The following is a 17,828-nucleotide window of genomic DNA, read 5'->3' as shown; positions in this document are numbered from 1 at the left end:
GCCAGAAGTTAATGGAAAAAATTAACCGTGAAATCAAGCCATTAACCAGCTTGAATGATTTTACGGTTTTAAATCAAACAACGATCGCCCATAAACTTGTTACATGATTACCAGGGTATGTGTTTCCCGCTGCATCGCGCGGGCACCCGCCTAGTATTATATAAATACCACTCCAACCCCACCCACCATCTAACCTAACCCTACCCACTTTCTTCTTCTTCTTCTTCTTCTTCTTCTTCTTCTTCTTTAACCATGGAAGCCTCCCGTCGCCGCCACCTTCCCTCCATATCCGGCCATCGGATGACGACACTCGGAGGTCGGGTTTTGCTTCCCTCATCGTATTCCACGGCCACCCTCCACCACCACTTCTACTTCTTCTCCCTACCCACGGCCGCCACCACCCCAGCTAAGTCCGGCCACCGCCGTTTGCCCCTCTTTCCTTCACCTCCGGCCATACACAACCAAGAATTTCGCATAGCCTTTTTTCGCATAACCTTTTGGCATGGGTTTTTTCGCTTGCCGGATTCGCATAGGATTTTCGCTTGGGACTTTTTCGCATAGGTTTTACCCTTGCCGGAAACTCGGATCTAGATCACAGCTTGGCTGTTCGTGGCCGACATGAGGAACTAAGAACATCTCGAACCCAGTGGTCCGAGTTTCAATCATGGCAGATCTGATTCGAGTTGTTTATGGGGGTTTGGGTTCGACGAACCCGTTTGTAACAGTTTGTTATTTATATCATTTATTTTCTTAAGCAACTTGTCGTTATTATTTGATTGAAACTCGTTTGTCGGTTTAGCTCGGTTCGTTCATGTTTACTTTCAAGATTGTTCATTCATTTGCTATAAATTTTAACGAAGGAAAACAAATTAAAATGAATATAATGTTTATCTATTGGTGTGATTGAACTAGATCTTGGATTGGTATGGAAAGATGGATTTGTGTGTGTATGGGTGAGTGAGAATGACAGGAGAATGATGATGAAATGATGAGAATAAGGTTGAAATCAGGGTTTAGGGTTTAAATAGGCAAAGTCCTAAGGCTTTTAGGCCCATAATTGTGTTCAAGTCCATTAACCTTGCTAACCTTATCCTATCTATACTCTACACATTATTTAATTAATTTAATTAACGTCTCTCGACATGTCAACTAAAATGACCCAAATACTTTATTTATTTAGAAATGAGGACTTTATAGTTTCAGTTTTAACACTATAGCTTTTTAAACATTTCTTTTTATAGGATACTCGAAACCCGATTAACCCAACCCGAAAAAACCCGAATCCGAAAACCTATGACAAATTTGAGTTGGGTTTCGGGTCAAGATTTAAAACTTTGAAACCCGAATAACCTGACCCGAAAAACCCGTAACCCGAAAAACGAACCCGAAGAACACCCCTAATCGATATTCGTGTCATATTCGAGCTTGTAAATCTGACACAATTTTTGAGAATAAGAAATTAAACGTATGATATAAATAAATCGTGTTAAAAAAATTAAAATTCTCATGTTCGAGCTCGTAAACTTGACACGATATTTGAGTTGGTGATCGTCAACCTGCAAACCCGACCCGTTTACAATATTAAACCAAGAGTAGTTAAGTAACGAACATACGGCGATATAATACAATTACAGATAGGCTCACCAGTCTGAGCTGTCATTGTCGTGAGACATAAATAAATCAGATTTAAAAGCAGTTGCAGAAGCCACAAACTCACTCAATTTTGACCTAATTGAACAATAACAATAACAATAACAATAACAATAACAATAATAATAATAATATGTTTTTGTTCGATTGGTTCTACGGCATATTAGCATCTCTCGGGCTATGGCAGAAGGAAGCGAAGATCTTGTTCCTCGGGCTGGATAACGCCGGTAAAACTACGTTGCTTCATATGCTTAAAGATGAGGTTAGTCCTGACCAGATCTAACCTATTTATACCTTCAATTTCAGTTTGTAAATACTAAATCGCATCAATTTGACCTAATTGTTACTGATTTGTTACTGATTTTGCCTAATTTTCATCGGGATTATCTTGTATTTTCACGTGATTTGAGTCTCATAACACAATTAGGTCTAATTGAAGCGAATTTGTGTTATGAAACTGAACTGAAATATAACTAGGTCAAAATTGATGCCAATTTGTGTTATGAAACTGAAATTAAGTGAAAATATAACAAAATCAGTAACAACTAGGTCAAAATTCGTATCAATTTTGACCTAATTGTTAACGATTTTGTTATAATTTCAGTTTCATAACAGAAATTTGCATCAATTTTGACCAAATTACTTTCAATTTCAGTTACATAACACTAATTTGCATCAGTTTTGACCTAATTGTTACTGATTTTGCCTAATTTTCATTGTGATTTTGCTGTGTTTTCACTTGAATCAGTTTCATAACAGAAATTTGCATCAATTTTGCCTAATTACTTTCAATTTCTGTTTCGTAAGACCAATTCGCATCAATTTTGATCTAATTGTTACTGATTTTGCTGTGTTTTCACTTGATTCAGTTTCATATCAGAAATTCGCATCAATTTTGATCTAATTGTTACTGATTTTGTTATAGTTTTACTTGACTTCAGCTTCATAACGTAAATTTGTATCGATTTTCACCTAAATCTTACTGATTTTGTGTAATTAATATCGAGATTTGCTGTGTTTTCACTTGATTTCAGTTTTCTAACACAATTTTGCATCAGTTTGGCCTAATTGTTAACGATTTTGTTATATGCTCACCTGATTTCAGTTTTCTAACACCAATTCACATCAATTTTGATCTTATTGTTAATGATTTTGATATATTTTTACTTGAATTTAGTTTCATAACACAAATTCGGATCAATTTTGACCTAATTATATTTCAGTTTCACTTTCAGTTTCTTAATTTGCAGTGAATTTCAGTTTCACTTTCAGTTTCTTAATTTGCATCAATTTTGACCTAATTGTTACTGATTTTGTCTAATTTTCATTGATACTTTTTCATAACGCTAATTTGCATCAATTTTGACCTAGTTGTTAACGATTTTGTTGTATTTGCACTTGATTTCAGTTTCATGACACTAATTTGCAGCAATTTTGACCTAATTGGTACTGATTTTGCCTAATTTTCATTGTGGTTTTGTTATATTTTAACTTGAAAATTCAGTTTGCTATCACTAATATGCATCAATTTTGACCGTCTTGACCAATTTTGCCCGTTTTTTATCGTGATTTTGTTATATTCTCACTTGATTTCAGTTTCCTAAATAAATTTGCATCAATTTTGACCTAATTATATTTCAGTTTCAGTTTCCTGACACTAAATTGCATCCGTTTTGGCATAATTTTCACCGATTTGTGCGATTTTCATTGAAATTTTGTTATGTTCTAACTTTCTTTTGTGTGATTTTTATTGAAATTTTGTTATGTTCTAACTTTCTTTTGTTTGATTTACCAGAGATTAGTTCAACATCAACCGACGCAACATCCGACGTCCGAAGAGTTGAGTATCGGAAAAATCAAGTTCAAAGCGTTTGATCTAGGAGGTCATCAGATTGCTCGTAGAGTCTGGAAGGATTATTACGCGAAGGTATACAATTACATTCATATAGACTTTCTTTTGACTTCATATGCTTGAATTTGTTGCCTGGTGTTGCCTTGTTTTACAAATTCATAGCTGTATATGCTTGTATGTGTGTGAGGCAGCTGTAAATGGAACGAACGTTCGGTGAATTGTTCGTTAACTTTTGACTGAAAGTTCGTTTATGTTTGTTTGTTTAACAAGTGAATGAACATGGACAAGGAATTTCATTCGGTTGACTAAATGAACAAACACAAATGGAGACTATGTTCGTTCAATTGTGTTCGTGAGCCTTCGATAATGTGTTTGTTCAAGCCCTTTTATGTTTTTTGTTTATTAAAGGTTTTTAATAAATTTTAATAAAACTTTTCTAATCTCATCGTATAGATTTAAGCAAAATTATCACTTATAAAACAAACAATTATATGAGTATAATGTGATTAATTTACATATATGAGGAAGACCTTGTTCGGTTCGGTTCATTTACAACCCTACGTGTGAGATTAGTTTTACCTAAATTTGCTATGAATTCTATGTAGTGACTGTCAATTACATTAACTGTTCATGTGCGTGAGTGAGATTTAAATTGACCTAAGCTTTCTGTGGAATTCAGTATAGTGACTGTCAATTACATAAAGTTCTATTAGTTTTTGGTTCATTTCAACTTGAAAGATCCTGAATTTGTGCCCATAATGTAATAATCAGGTTCTACTGCCTCAAACTAGTTAGGATTTCGTCTTGTTATTCTCTGTATTGTGATGGTATATATTATTGTATTGTGATCACTAGCTTTGATATGTTTAATGTGTTTGATTCAACAAATACTTTGTTTTGAGTGTGTAACATACATATGATATGATATTGTTTTGCAAATTATCGTAAGTTTATGTCTACAGGTTGATGCTGTTGTTTATTTGGTGGACGCATACGATAAGGAACGATTTGCAGAGTCAAAAAAAGAATTGGATGCACTTCTTTCTGATGAAAATCTAGCTGCGGTCCCGTTTCTTATCTTGGGGAACAAGATTGACATACCATATGCTGCTTCAGAGGACGAGTTGCGTTACCATTTGGGTTTGACCGGTGTGACAACTGGCAAAGGAAAAGTCAACCTTCAAGATTCAAGTGTACGCCCGTTGGAGGTATTTATGTGTAGTATTGTGCGCAAAATGGGTTATGGTGACGGATTCAAATGGGTTTCACAATACATCAAATAGGTTACAAAAGTTTGTCAGGTATTATTATTGTGATAAACTCTCTTTGTTTTCAAGAAACACAAAAACAATATCTTGAAGAAATGAAATAACAAGAATTCAAGAAAGAACCATTTTTATTTTGATTAAAGTTTGTTTGGTGTGCTTGCACTATCTTTTATTCATTTTATTTTTTTTATGAAACATTTCTGATAAATGTTATTGCATGGTATATGATATATCCTTATATAGTAACAATATGATTTAGTAGATTTTATTCATTAACAATATGCTTTGGGCGCCTTTCTCTACTACCCATTTGACTTGTTTTTTTAACGATTTTTTTGAATTCTCGTTTGACCCGTTAGAGATAAAACATAAAAGTACATCAATCCCTTTACCCAGTTTCTACAGTTTATACCATTGCCTTGGAGTTTGCTATTTACTTCTACGCGTTTCATATATAGTTATCATTACAATGTAAGGGAACCTTGTCACTCGTGAGTTTTTTGAGATTAGCTCGCTAAAGCGTAAATAGGTTAAATGAGCTTCAGCTTGGGCTTACTACCTCGAGCTTGATTAAGCTTGTGAGCCTACATGAGCCAATTAGTTGTATAATCAGCCTACATACAAATAAATATTTGTATCTATTAGACTGAACCTTAGCTTGTAACATTAGTTAAGAATTGAGCTTGACATTGAGATAGTTGGCGTCAGGCGGGGCTCGTCAGGCGGGGCTCGGCTCGTTTCATCTATGCCTAATATATACATTTTCCTCAAGTCATTCACATTTGCTTCATTAAGATAACTCGGTTCTTCGATAACAATTACAAATACTGTCATAAGTCGCGGGATTCCAATCTCCACATTTTTAAAAAATTAATTCAAAAGTTTCTACGTACATAATCTACGCATATTTATTAAAAATTAAATGGTTCAGTTTGTTCTACGTGTTCTCGCAAAGATTTATTGTTCTAACAGATGAAAGCTAGAATTATAAAACTCTAATAATCTTTTTATAATATCAAAATAAAAGTTATAAAAGATGTGTTTGATTTAATTTATGGTAAGAAACACCTTTGATATAACGTGGCGCCGAACACAACTTACTATCAAACTATATCAAGATATCAATGGCGTGTCATACAGCCCGTATGGGCAACGCCAGCCTTTTGACTTTGACAAAATCATCTGAGCCTATGATCATTTTCACTCCGTATAATATGCCACTCTCTGATGTTCAAAGTTGATATAACATCATACAACCTGTTATAAAGAATGGGGTGGTGTTTTTATTTATTTATTTATTTAGTAATTAGTATTTGCAGTGTATACCCCTATTTGACTATCTGTATTGCTAATAAACAATTGCACAAAAACAAATAAAAATAAAAATAAAAAAAAAGTAATCTTCAAGTGCACACAACATGTTTGATAAAGTAATGGCTGAAACTTTCATATAATTTCACCAACATTCATTCACAAATCACAAGCTGATCACCTTCAAGAGTATATTAATTGGGATGGTATACATTATACAGAAGCAGCTAACAATGGGTAGCTGATCACCTTCAAGATGGGTTTGTAAATGCAACCAAGATACCCCTAACCAAGTCTTGTTGGCCATTTAGATAATGATTTTCTTGTGTTTTGATAGTAATTACTTCTATTACTATTGGATTATATTATTATTATGCAGTGTGAGCTCACAAGCCCGCCTTAGGCATTAAGGTTTTGTCATTCGGTTCTCTATGTTATTATAATGCCTTGTTAAGAAATGATGAATCCAATATATACTATTTATTGTCTTACAGCTAGCTACAAAGGTTTTGGCTCTTCATGAGGTGGGAAATGAGTGGTGGCCAACCTAGGATTTCTTTTCATAGAGGCAATCGGGGAAGCTTAAAAAATTTAATTGGGTCTGCATATAAAAAATACAATTTTAATTTATCGGAAGCGACTGCCCTATTTTCTCCCGTGGAAATGTTGAGTTGAGGTGTGGATAAAGTTTTAGTCTTTTTAGATAAATAATATAAGAAAAATATTTGTTTCGATATCTTTTAATTAATATAACTAAAAGTTAAAATACCAGGGAATTAATATTGAAGAAATATTTACTTATGGTTTATTGGATTTTAATAATCTCTATTGACTGGTATTGGCTGATAATAATCCCTATTTATTTTATCGCCACTGGCGGTCCCAAATTTAAAAAATTTGGTCCCCAATGTTCCCCCGTTAAAAATGACTTAACGGCGTTAAACTTTTTTCCGAATTTCAAACTAATGTTTTAGGGCTTTTGATCAGAAGGAGAATACAAGTCGATTGCTATAAATCTTCGTTCAAAACAGTGCTCCAAAACGACGAAACAATGCTTCACTTCAGGTATTTGAACTTACAATTAACAAAAATCAAGTCGTTTGGATCACCATTTCTAGCTAAAATTTACATCAATCGACTCGTATCCTATTTCCAAACAAAAGCCTTAAAACATTAGTTTGAAATTCGGAAAAAAGTATAACGCCGTTAAGTCCTTTTTAACGGTGGACCATTGGGGGCTAATTTTTTTTAAATTTGGGATCGCTAGCGGCGATAAAATGAATAGGGATTGTCAACAGCCAATGCCAGTCAACAGGAATTATTAAAATCCAATAACCTTATTTAAAAAGAAAATTTTCAAAACAATTCTTTCTCATGAAGAAACGCTCGTTTATCAAATCCATTACATGAACTAATAATTCATTCGCTACTTCTTTTAAATAGGCTAGCATAACAGTTAGACTATCAGTCTGAATGGTCTACCTTTGTTTACGTATTGTTTATTAATAAAGTCTATTATTTGATAGTTTATTACATCAAGGTTTGATTATACCCTTGTGAATAATCTTAGCTTAGATATAGTGAACTCACCTAAACTCAACCCTTAGCTCAAACAAGCTTACTAATTAGCTATATGGCAAGGCTACAGTTTTCAACGATCGGGCAGAACCTTCCCGGTAATCGAGATACCAAGTTCGAGCTCAATTTTCAGCTCTTTACGAGCTTTTGAGTAATACCAAGCTGACTCATTTAACTTTAAGTCTAAGTTACAGTTGGCTTGACTCGGCTCGCTTGTTAAACAACTTGGTAACGACTATGCGGATGCTAGTGATTAGAGGTGGGCATATAAACCATTTAACTGGACCATCCCGAAAATCGAACCGAAACCGAACCGGTTTAAAACCGGTTATGTAGAAACTGGTTTGGAACCGACTGAAACCGTAGGTTCGGAACCGGTTTGTAATTTTCTCTACCAAAACTGGTTCCAAACCGAAAACAGCCAAAACCTGAACCGGAACCGATCAAAATCCGAACCGAAACAGATCATAACCTTGTCAAAATCCGGTTTCGACCCGAACTAAAACCAATCATAAACCGATTTTGACTTTTGTTGATCAAGCCTAGCGGATTTCAACCAACCGGTATGTGCACCTCTACTACTGATGATTCGTTGGTGAAGGATACACTTATACTGTTATAATACATTTTTTTACTTGATAAATCTTTTTTTTTTCCATATACGTATGCTTTCAAGTAGATTACATTTCTGGTCCTTATTGTTTGGTTCGATGACAAATAAGTAATTAATTTTACAAGCTCAATCTTTCTTACACGCTAGTAGAAAAACCACTAAGACTGTGTGCTGTCACTAAAATTAGGCTCTGAATTCATTCAATAATATTGTGTCATGTAATACTGACTGGATGCTACTGGACACTCGCTGAAGCCACTGTTGAAACCGCCTGAGCCTGTTGTGGTCCAGGCAAGCGGTGGCTTCAGCGAATTATCTGATTTATTTATTTAATTTTTCTTCTAAATTTCGAAATTAATAACTAATATTACATTAAATTAAAATATTAACAAATGATAATACTAGTCTAGTACAATATCATCGGGACATCTAGCCATGGGCGACCAACTCATGACGAAGGTTTTCATGGACCTCGTGGTTCTTGAGATATAAGACATTATTCTCCCGGCTTGAAATCGTTCAGCTAACATGTTAACTGTTATTCTCCCGGCTTCAAAAATAAGGTCATATTCTTTCGAAGAGTCGGACAAAGAAAAGGAATTCCATTACATATTTGGTTTTTAATTAGGTATGCTGGAGAGAATGGTGGGTATTTTTTTATAGGTTTTTTGGTGTTTATACAGGTAGTTATAGAAAGAAAAAATTTAATAAAAAAATAAATTCCAATGGTCCAATTCCAATTCCCAAACCCCCCCCCCCAACGGATCACTTCAGCCAAGCGACTGCAGTAGTGGCGGCTCACTAGCGAAGCCACTCGTGATGGGCCGTTGCGGTGTTCGTGAGTGAGGTGGTTCGCGGCAGCTGGTGAAGGGACTGCTCGCTTGACCACAACGGTTAGTCTAACCACAGTTCATATGAAATTTTATTTATTTATACATAATAAAATGTAATCTCTTTTAATACATAATAAAATGTAATCGCTTGACCACAACGGTTAGTCTAAAGTGATTGTATCTTGGTGGTGGGATAAGACTGACCATAAGGCCCTGGGTTCGAATCTCACAAGAGGTGGTTTTTCTTAAATATTGAATTTCCTCCTAAGTTAGTGGCTTGGTCGTGTGGTACACGATGATACTCCAATGGTCAGTGATTCAAATTAGTCGTTGAAAAAAAAGAAAAAAAATCTCTTTTAATAATCAAAATGACCTTGTTCCCTTTTAGCCACATTATATAAGCCTACTGGTTCAAGCATTTTACCGCCAAATTATACACTCACAACCAACACCAACACTCCAGGTTTCTTCTCTTTCTGCATGACAATTACTATTACCACTCTAATCGACTCTATCGTTATTCGTATCTGTTTAATTACCTTCTGCGCTTCTCTTATTATTATTATCATCATCATTGAATCACAAACTATAGACTAGATCTAGCAATCGTTTAGGCAAATCGGCTATAATCGAACGCTAATAGGTAGATGATATTTGACATTTATACGTGTCTAGATCTAATTACGCTTCACGATTAACATCAATTGCTGAATTTGAAGGCTATACGAAACCCTAGGTGCTTGATGCAGTTATCCAGCTTGATTCCGATAGTTTCTGGTTTTAATTTGTCTGTTATATTGTTACGGTGATCATGATTTTCATGTGAGGTTAGTTAGGTTATTGATTGTTGCAAGTAAGGCCTGATTGCTTTGTATTTTGAGAAATGGAGATATGAAGAACTATTTTCAATGTAATATTGTTCATCAAAGTCACAAAACGATAGACTAGATCTCATTGTCGTTTAGGTAGATTGGCTGTACTTGAATGCGAATAGGTAGATGCTCGATAATTATGCATGTCTAGACCTTATCAATTGCTGAATTTTAAGATTATACGAAACCCTAGGTGTTTGATGTGTTTGTCCAGCTTGATTCCGATAGTTTCTGGTTTTAATTAGTCTGTTTCTTTTGAATTGTTTGTGATTGATTTTCATGTAAGTTAGTTAGGTCATTGATTGTTGCAATTAAGGCCTGATTGCTTTGGATTTAGAGAAATAGAGATATGCAGAACCTTGTTTGGATGTAATATTGTTCAAGAAAAGTGAGAAGTTTAATCTCATTCATCTGTTTAGTTTTATGTTGAAGTGTTGGACTAAGTAATATATCATCAATCTAATATGCAGATGGCTGAATTACAAAAAACAGATCCTCCTGCCAAATCAAAGGATAAAGGTTCACTAGGTAATGTTTTAAGTCCTTGACGTTTTCTTATTCAATTAGGTAGATGTTTTAGGAGAATATTTTGATTGTAGCCAACATATGAGTTATGTGAAATCATTCACTCTTTGATTTCTTGATAAGACTGTTATTGTTTGCGACTTCCGTAAATGAGGAGTTAATAGTATTCTTTGTCCAATAGCAGACATAGACTTAGACAAAGACTTATTTGGATCATGGAAGTCGATGTCCATGGGAGATGATGAAATGGATTTTGACTTTGAACCATCCACCAATGGCAAGCAAAAGGCTTTTAAGTTTGACAAAATGTAAGCGCTACGAAGACTCATAGTTGCATATTTACATATATAGTAGCTTTGTGTTTATTACTTTGTATTTGGATGGAGGACAAATGCATTGCTTATTCTAGAAAGAAAAGATCAGATTCTTAATATTATTATTATTATGCAGTTGAGTCAATCCAGAATTCTATATAGTTATTTTAAACATTCATTGCTTAATACTTCTCCAGGGATATGAATTTTTCTCTTGATGCTGATTTTAGCAAGATATCATCTTTCAATATCGACATGCCTGGTTTTGATGTATCGTCCCCTGCAAAGAAATCTGGAAAATCAAAGGAGGGATCAAAAGAAGAAGCTTTTGGTGGAACCAATCAGTCAAAAAGAGATAGCTTTGGATTCTCATTTGATTTTGATGGGTGGGTATATCCAAGTTTTTCTGTATCATAGAAAATATCTCAGCAATCTAACTGTAAAGTCACTTATTATATGCTTTTGTAGGTTTGGAGATCTGGTTGAGTCAAAAAAGACAAAGACTGATGAAAACACGAACAAATCTAAAGATAAGGAAGGCCACTCGAATGCAAGCATCAGTGGAGGTTCTGCTGACTTCTTGGCTAAAGACGTTGATGCATTCAAGGATGATGATATATCATTTAAGAATCCGGCATCACGGGTTGCTACCAATTCAGAGGTTGACATTGAAACAGACAACATTAAGGATCCTGATACCAGAACTGAGGATGCCAACTTGATATCTGTCATAGATGAGAGCTCTCTTCTAAAACCTGCACATTCTGAAGAACAGAAGATACAGAGTACAGTAGAACCTATACAAGAATTTCCTTCATCAGAGAAGAGATATTCTCCAGAATCTCTTGCTCAAGATGCATATGTTCATTCTGAAGATACATTTTCAGATGTGCAAGAAGAAAAATCTAGAAACTTGGTTAAAATGGTGAGCCCGAGTACAGGGGCCAAGCAAAATGACGTGAGGCCTGTGACTGAGTTGGTTCCTACTAAAAATTTCTCAGAACATCTGGAAGCACAATGTGAAAAAGGTGAAAGTGATGTACATAAGGCTGAGTCACATCTTGAAATTCATTTGACACCTGGGATAGAGAATTCGGCTCATGAAGAGCTGGCTGATAAAAGGAACTTGCTGGACAGGATAGAGTATGTATTCTATATATGTTGGACGTCTTCGTTACTTTATGACTGAATGTTTAACTTAAACTGGAATATCTGCAGATTATAGTTACACATTAACTTTAAATGATTTTGATATTATAGACACGGCCTTTAACCTTGTGCTAGACAGAAGGGTAAATATCTTTCTAATCTTATGCAGTGGAACCGCAACTGATGAGTCGGCACCAGATAAAGAGAGAGGGAAAGTCCCAATCCGATCAAAATATTTCAAAAAGCAAAATGGAAGTGAATCTGAATTGCAGCAGGCATCTGTCTCTTCAACAAAACTCATCTCCATTGGCAACAAAAGAACAAGCACCTTACCAAGTAACCCTGCATTAGAAAAAAGGTGAAACATTCTTTTAATGCAAATATAATATGAACAGGAAAACCCTAGTTAAGACATTTACAGGGAGTTTGGCTCTAGAAGTTTAGAATCTGGTAGCAAATTTACTGGTTTATCAAGGTCGTTGCCCAAAGTGCTGCGAGAAGACATTGAAAACACAGAAGCAAGTCATGTAAAGAGCCTTAACAGTACAAGGTGAGTCGTTGGTATAATTTGAACAGATGATATTATAGTTCTCATAGGTCTTAAGTAAAACACGTTTACTAATTCCATTAAGATATGGTTAACTACAGGGAGGGTTTGAATACTGATAATATAAGACCCAGAAGTGAATCAATGGTGATGACAGTAGCACATGATATTTCACTAATGAAGGAACCTGTGTCAAAGGGAAGTCACCAAAACAATGCACTCAGGTTTGGTAATTGTATTTGGATTATCAGTATATTTTAATTTTTATTGTAGTGCGACGATTTGGGTGGGTCGTTAATGGGTTCGGATTGAAATCGATACCTTTTAGTACTACTCAAATCTGGTCGAGTAATGGGAAGTGACCCCCAAACACTTCTCTTTATTATTTTTTAGAAGTTTCATAAACAATTATTGCGCTAATTATGATTGAAAATATATATTATTATGATAATAAAGATTTTGCCCAACTGACACATTTGACTTACAAAACACCCCAATAACTTTTTGGGGATCTTTTCATCAGGTCTGATGTATGTCCATCTAGTTCAACTGAACAACCGAAAAAAAATATTCCACTGAATATCATAAATCCCGAGACATCTACTCATAACATGAGGAAACCTGTTGTGAAAGAAAATAAGATATCTCTGACTAAAGCTGAGATTAAGGCATTGGAAGTTTCTACTTTAAGAGTTTCTAGGTAGTTATTTGAATATTCTGTTTTGTCTATTAAACATTTAAAATGAATTGTACCAATTGCCATTCATCTTTAAATGCAGACCTACGGAACTGAAGCTAAAGCCACTCAGTTCCTTGTTACCAAAGGGTTTGACATCCATGAAAAACAAGAATCAAAGTCCAGAGTTGCAAACAAACACGGTGTTCAAGAGAAACCCTTCTGTTGACACTACGAAACGAACACCACCTACACCAACGCTGAAACGTAAAAATTCTGAGGTGTGCTATTCTCCCTTTTTGACTTGCGAAAGCTCGATTTGGAGCTTGGCTCATTTTGAGCTCTTTTTATAAAGCTCGAGCTCCGCTTGTGGGTTGTTTTCTCAAGCTCAGGCTTGAGCTTGGCTTATTTTTATATATATTTTAATTATCGTTTTTATATGTAACATAATATATATTATTTAGTTATTTTTATCATAATTTTGTATATGATAAATGTTATTATATAAGATATATTTAATGCATTAAATAAAAAGTTATGTAAATAATAGGCTCCTTTAGGTTCGTGAGCTAGCTTGAACTCAGGCTCGTTTATCGAGCAAGGTTAATTTTAAGGCTCGATATTGGGTCAAGCTTGTTTAAGCTCGGCCCGATTTGAGCTTTTAACAAGCTGATCGCGAGTAGCTCACGAGCCGGCTTGGCTCGTTTACACATCTAGGTCAAAATGGGTTGGTTGAACCTTATAGATACCAGGGTGCCACAAATTGTTTCAGTAATGTATGGTTTTTTGACTTTAGATATTAAGGTTTTATGCATTCAAAATGCACTTAAGTTTCTTTTAATCAATGTTTTCACATTTTTACCACCCGTTAGACAAATATATATAACCCGAATCAGCCCATTCATAAAAACTCTTTAAATAATAAATGCTTGGATAAAGGGTTATGAAACATAAACTAATATCGCTCAAAAGAAAAGAAACATAAATAAGTACATTATAAAGTTTATGATTAATTATGCAGGAATCAACACCACGTTTAACTCCATTAAAACGTCTCTCTGCATCACCCTGCAGGTCCTACAACTTTATGTGTACTTGTCTTATTTTATTTAATTTTATCTAAAGCATATATTTTATCAATAATCAGCAGCAAAATCACTGCATTATCGAAAGAAGCTGCCGAGGAACAGGTACTTCTTCTAAAAGCATTGGTGGATCATTCTCAAGACGTCATGAATAATTACAACTAACACGCATTTCGGTTTCCTCATCACAGGGTGGCAATTATGCGAGTCTGGTACATGATAAGTCCCCTATGCTTAATGTTTCTCTAACAGAAATGGAGATATCTTCGATAGAAAATGATGATATTTTTGAAAAGGCTGAAGCATATTCAAAGGAGCTTGAAGATGTGAGTATATAAGCATATTTAATGTGAAAAACTATTTGAGGATGACCCGAAAGTAGTAACTAACCACGGACACGTTTTTCAATGCAGATATGCAACAAGCTGAAAAAGAAACACGAGGAGGCAAACGGCATACTTGCTCGTGCTATTGTCAACAACAATCAACTCCTGATGCTCAACCATCCCATCCATCAAGACAAGATATCCTTTTATAAAATTAAATATAAATAGTTTTATATATCTGTTTGGTGTTTGGGATTACAATTGTTTTAGTCCTTGATATATTAGTTACATCCGCATGGTTCAGGAACTTGCTGCGCTGCTGATTGACAAGTAGCTCGAGATCTGAATGTGTATACTGTATAGCGAGTTCCAAAACAGAGTTTCAGGTACTTTTATTCATGTTCATATATCATAACAAGCATAGTTTTATGTTGAGAGAATCATATAATTAGAATATGGTGGAATACTTATCATTGATAGACTTTTATATGAATTGATTTTTTAGATAATAATAATAGCCTACTAATTCATTAGAATTTAATATAGTGGCACAAGAGATTGTTAATACGAATTTGATTCATTTTCTGTCGATATATTGTCAATATATCAGTCGAACCATACATTGACTCACAATTCCCTACACGTACTCCATTTTACCAAACTTCTCGAAAACTAACAACTGCCTTTGCGTGTAAATACAACACCACCTTGAATACAGCAAGAAGAAACACGGCTCAACGCTCCCTAGCATTTTGATAGGGGCAGAACAGTGACAGGACCACCCCAACCAAAGTCAACCGTTGAGTGGCCCAAGTGCCTCCAGTCAGTAAATGCGCTAACCCTTGGGCCAGCATTGATCCCTTTCTTGTAGTTTAGCTCTTGGTAATCGATAAACGAGTGAACATACTCGTCGCTCACGTTTCTCTTGCTCTTTTTAATCAGTTCAGCAGTTTCCCAAATGGGTTTTTCTATTACATCTCCTGCTGTGGCCGTTACGTACATTGGAACACAGCCGTTGCCCCAGTAGCCTGCCGGTAGAGGTGGCTTTACTACCCTCCTTATGTTGACTGCGCACGCAAATTTCACCTCCTCATCTTTTGGAATTTTTTTTTTTTTTGGAAAAAGGCCGAGGCCTTGGCAAACTTTTTTGAGGCTTTCACCCTGTCAAAATAGAAGTAAAATATAATTTTATATATATTTAGTATTTATTATAAATATTATTATATTAAGTAAATAATGGTTTTAACACATTCGTAAGATGTTACAGGGTTTAAAAATGCATTTTGGAGACGCTAGTTTTGTTAATTTGACCCCTAGTTTCACTAGTTTTATTCTGTTTTCACAACTAGAGCGGCTGGCTGGACTGAGAACAGGCCATACCGATAAACAACTGGTATGGTTTGATTCATTTGAATTCTCTTCGAATGGACAAGTTATATACCCGTTGAACCAATAAGACAACCGATTTAACAAAATTATGTGTAACATATCTCTGTTTTTGGAATCAGGTCAACTAGTCAAACTTCCATTCAACCAGTGAACCGATAAGACAACCGATTTAACAAAATAGGCATTTTTTTTATTTTAAAATCACATTTAACGACAATACCCCTATCTTATTCCTCTCTATGTTTCACTAACACTAAAAAGTCGAGTAAAGTGTTTAAATCGTCCCTCAGGTTTGGTCATTTATGCGATTTTCGTCCAAAAGGTTTTTTTTTTTGTGTAAATGGACCATCGAGATTTCTAACTTCTTGCCAATTAAGTCCAAATTGTTAACTCCGTTTATTTACGTCATTAAGTAAGGGGCAATCTAGTCTTTGTACCTATTTGTTAGTTAAAAAATAGGGGCATTCACATATATCCCTTTCTTTAGAGCATTTCGAACCTATTCTTCAAAATTATGTGAGGAGGGTTTGTAAATTATAAGGTGGGGTTGTGAGTAGAGGAGAGAGAAAATTTATATGGGAAAGTTAAATTTGAGGTTTTACTGTAGATACTGTATAATTTTTTAATATTTTCTTAAAGAAGTTGTGAGTGAAAGAGAGAGAAAATATGATGATAAAGATATAAAAATTATTATTTAATTAAACAGAAGAGAGAAAATACAGTATTTTTAATTGTAGTTATATGATATATATGGATATAGGGTAGGGAACGGGATGAGAATGCTCTAAGTTCCTTTATTACATATTTATCCATCCCTTAAAATCAATTACATATTTCTCCTCCTTAAACCACATATATTACATATCTCTCCATTTTATTAAAATTTTCTAATTAAATGACTATTTTGTCCTTAATGAACTAATTAAAAACTATTTATGTATACCCCATTCTTAATAACAACAATTGCATATATCCCCAATTTAAACTCAAATCGAGTTGGTGCTAAGACGAATTTATCGAGGCTAATAAATTCAATTAAAGCCGAATTTTTTCATTGTTAGCAAATATAAAAATGTATTTTTACAATATTCAAAGTTAAAACTGATAAACATAAAGCAATATACAAGTCCCATTGCTTGATGTACATGCAAAAGTTTAATTTTATATGCGATTGTGGTAAAGATGGAGTATTTCATCAAGACACTTGTCATGTCCAGCTTTATTTGCGGTTTCAAAAAAATCTAAAATCACATTTTTTTCATTTTTAAATCAATAAACCTAACAAAAATCACGGCTGCCTATTTCAAATTTGTATCGTAAGTTGCAAATCGGATATATAATTGTTTATTATGCATATACAGCTGATTCTAAATTACTTAGATACAATGTTGTAAAAATAAATTTTCAAGGCCGAGTACTCTCCAAGTACTAGCTACAAGGTATGGCGTCGAGGAGAGTTTCTCCAACTCCGTCTAGTTACTAAGAATTAATTAAATGTGGTCAACCTCAGCCAAATTCACATCTAATCGGTTAACTTGGGCCGATTTTGACTTTAAGAATAAATATACTTTATATTTCTATAATATTAAAAAAAAACATATCACTTTTTTTAGTTAATGATTAGCAAAATTTTAGAATATTTATACTTAAAAAAATGTATTTCTCTTATTTGTATTGATATTCACTTATTTTATTATAAATATTGGTATACTTATGATATTTGACATATATATAATATTCAAAAATTAATTTTCTTTATATTTACCAATTCCGAGTACTCTCCGAGTATTCCCCGAGTACTCTGAGTACACCCAACTCCCATGTAGACCGCATAGGGTCC

General features: G+C 34.4%; 2 protein-coding genes across 2 annotated transcripts; both read left to right on the top strand.

Moving 5' to 3' along the window:
- The first annotated feature begins 1,781 nt into the window (after positions 1-1,781).
- Positions 1,782-4,890, top strand: LOC143544798 (small COPII coat GTPase SAR1A). The gene is made up of 3 exons (XM_077036805.1): positions 1,782-1,912; positions 3,446-3,577; positions 4,465-4,890. Exons 1-3 carry the CDS (start codon positions 1,784-1,786, stop codon positions 4,783-4,785), a joined length of 582 nt encoding a protein of 193 aa, XP_076892920.1. The 5' UTR covers positions 1,782-1,783; the 3' UTR covers positions 4,786-4,890.
- A 5,340-nt stretch (positions 4,891-10,230) lies between these two features.
- LOC143544797 (uncharacterized protein At4g18490-like) lies at positions 10,231-14,933 on the top strand. Its single transcript, XM_077036804.1, has 14 exons — positions 10,231-10,505; positions 10,684-10,810; positions 11,014-11,202; positions 11,285-11,963; positions 12,172-12,323; positions 12,387-12,515; positions 12,614-12,736; positions 13,036-13,212; positions 13,292-13,469; positions 14,210-14,262; positions 14,336-14,378; positions 14,465-14,599; positions 14,687-14,797; positions 14,889-14,933. The coding sequence occupies exons 1-14, from the start codon at positions 10,442-10,444 to the stop codon at positions 14,931-14,933; spliced, it is 2,205 nt and encodes a 734-aa protein (XP_076892919.1). The 5' UTR covers positions 10,231-10,441.
- The last annotated feature ends 2,895 nt before the right edge of the window (positions 14,934-17,828 follow it).

The sequence above is a fragment of the Bidens hawaiensis genome, unplaced genomic scaffold (assembly GCF_021521415.1).
Source record: "Bidens hawaiensis isolate Kalapana, Puna unplaced genomic scaffold, B.hawaiensis_p1.1 tig00013755_1, whole genome shotgun sequence".
NCBI lineage: Eukaryota > Viridiplantae > Streptophyta > Magnoliopsida > Asterales > Asteraceae > Bidens > Bidens hawaiensis.
The sequence above is the reverse complement of the archived record's forward strand: the minus strand, read 5'-3'. Positions and strand labels throughout refer to the sequence as shown.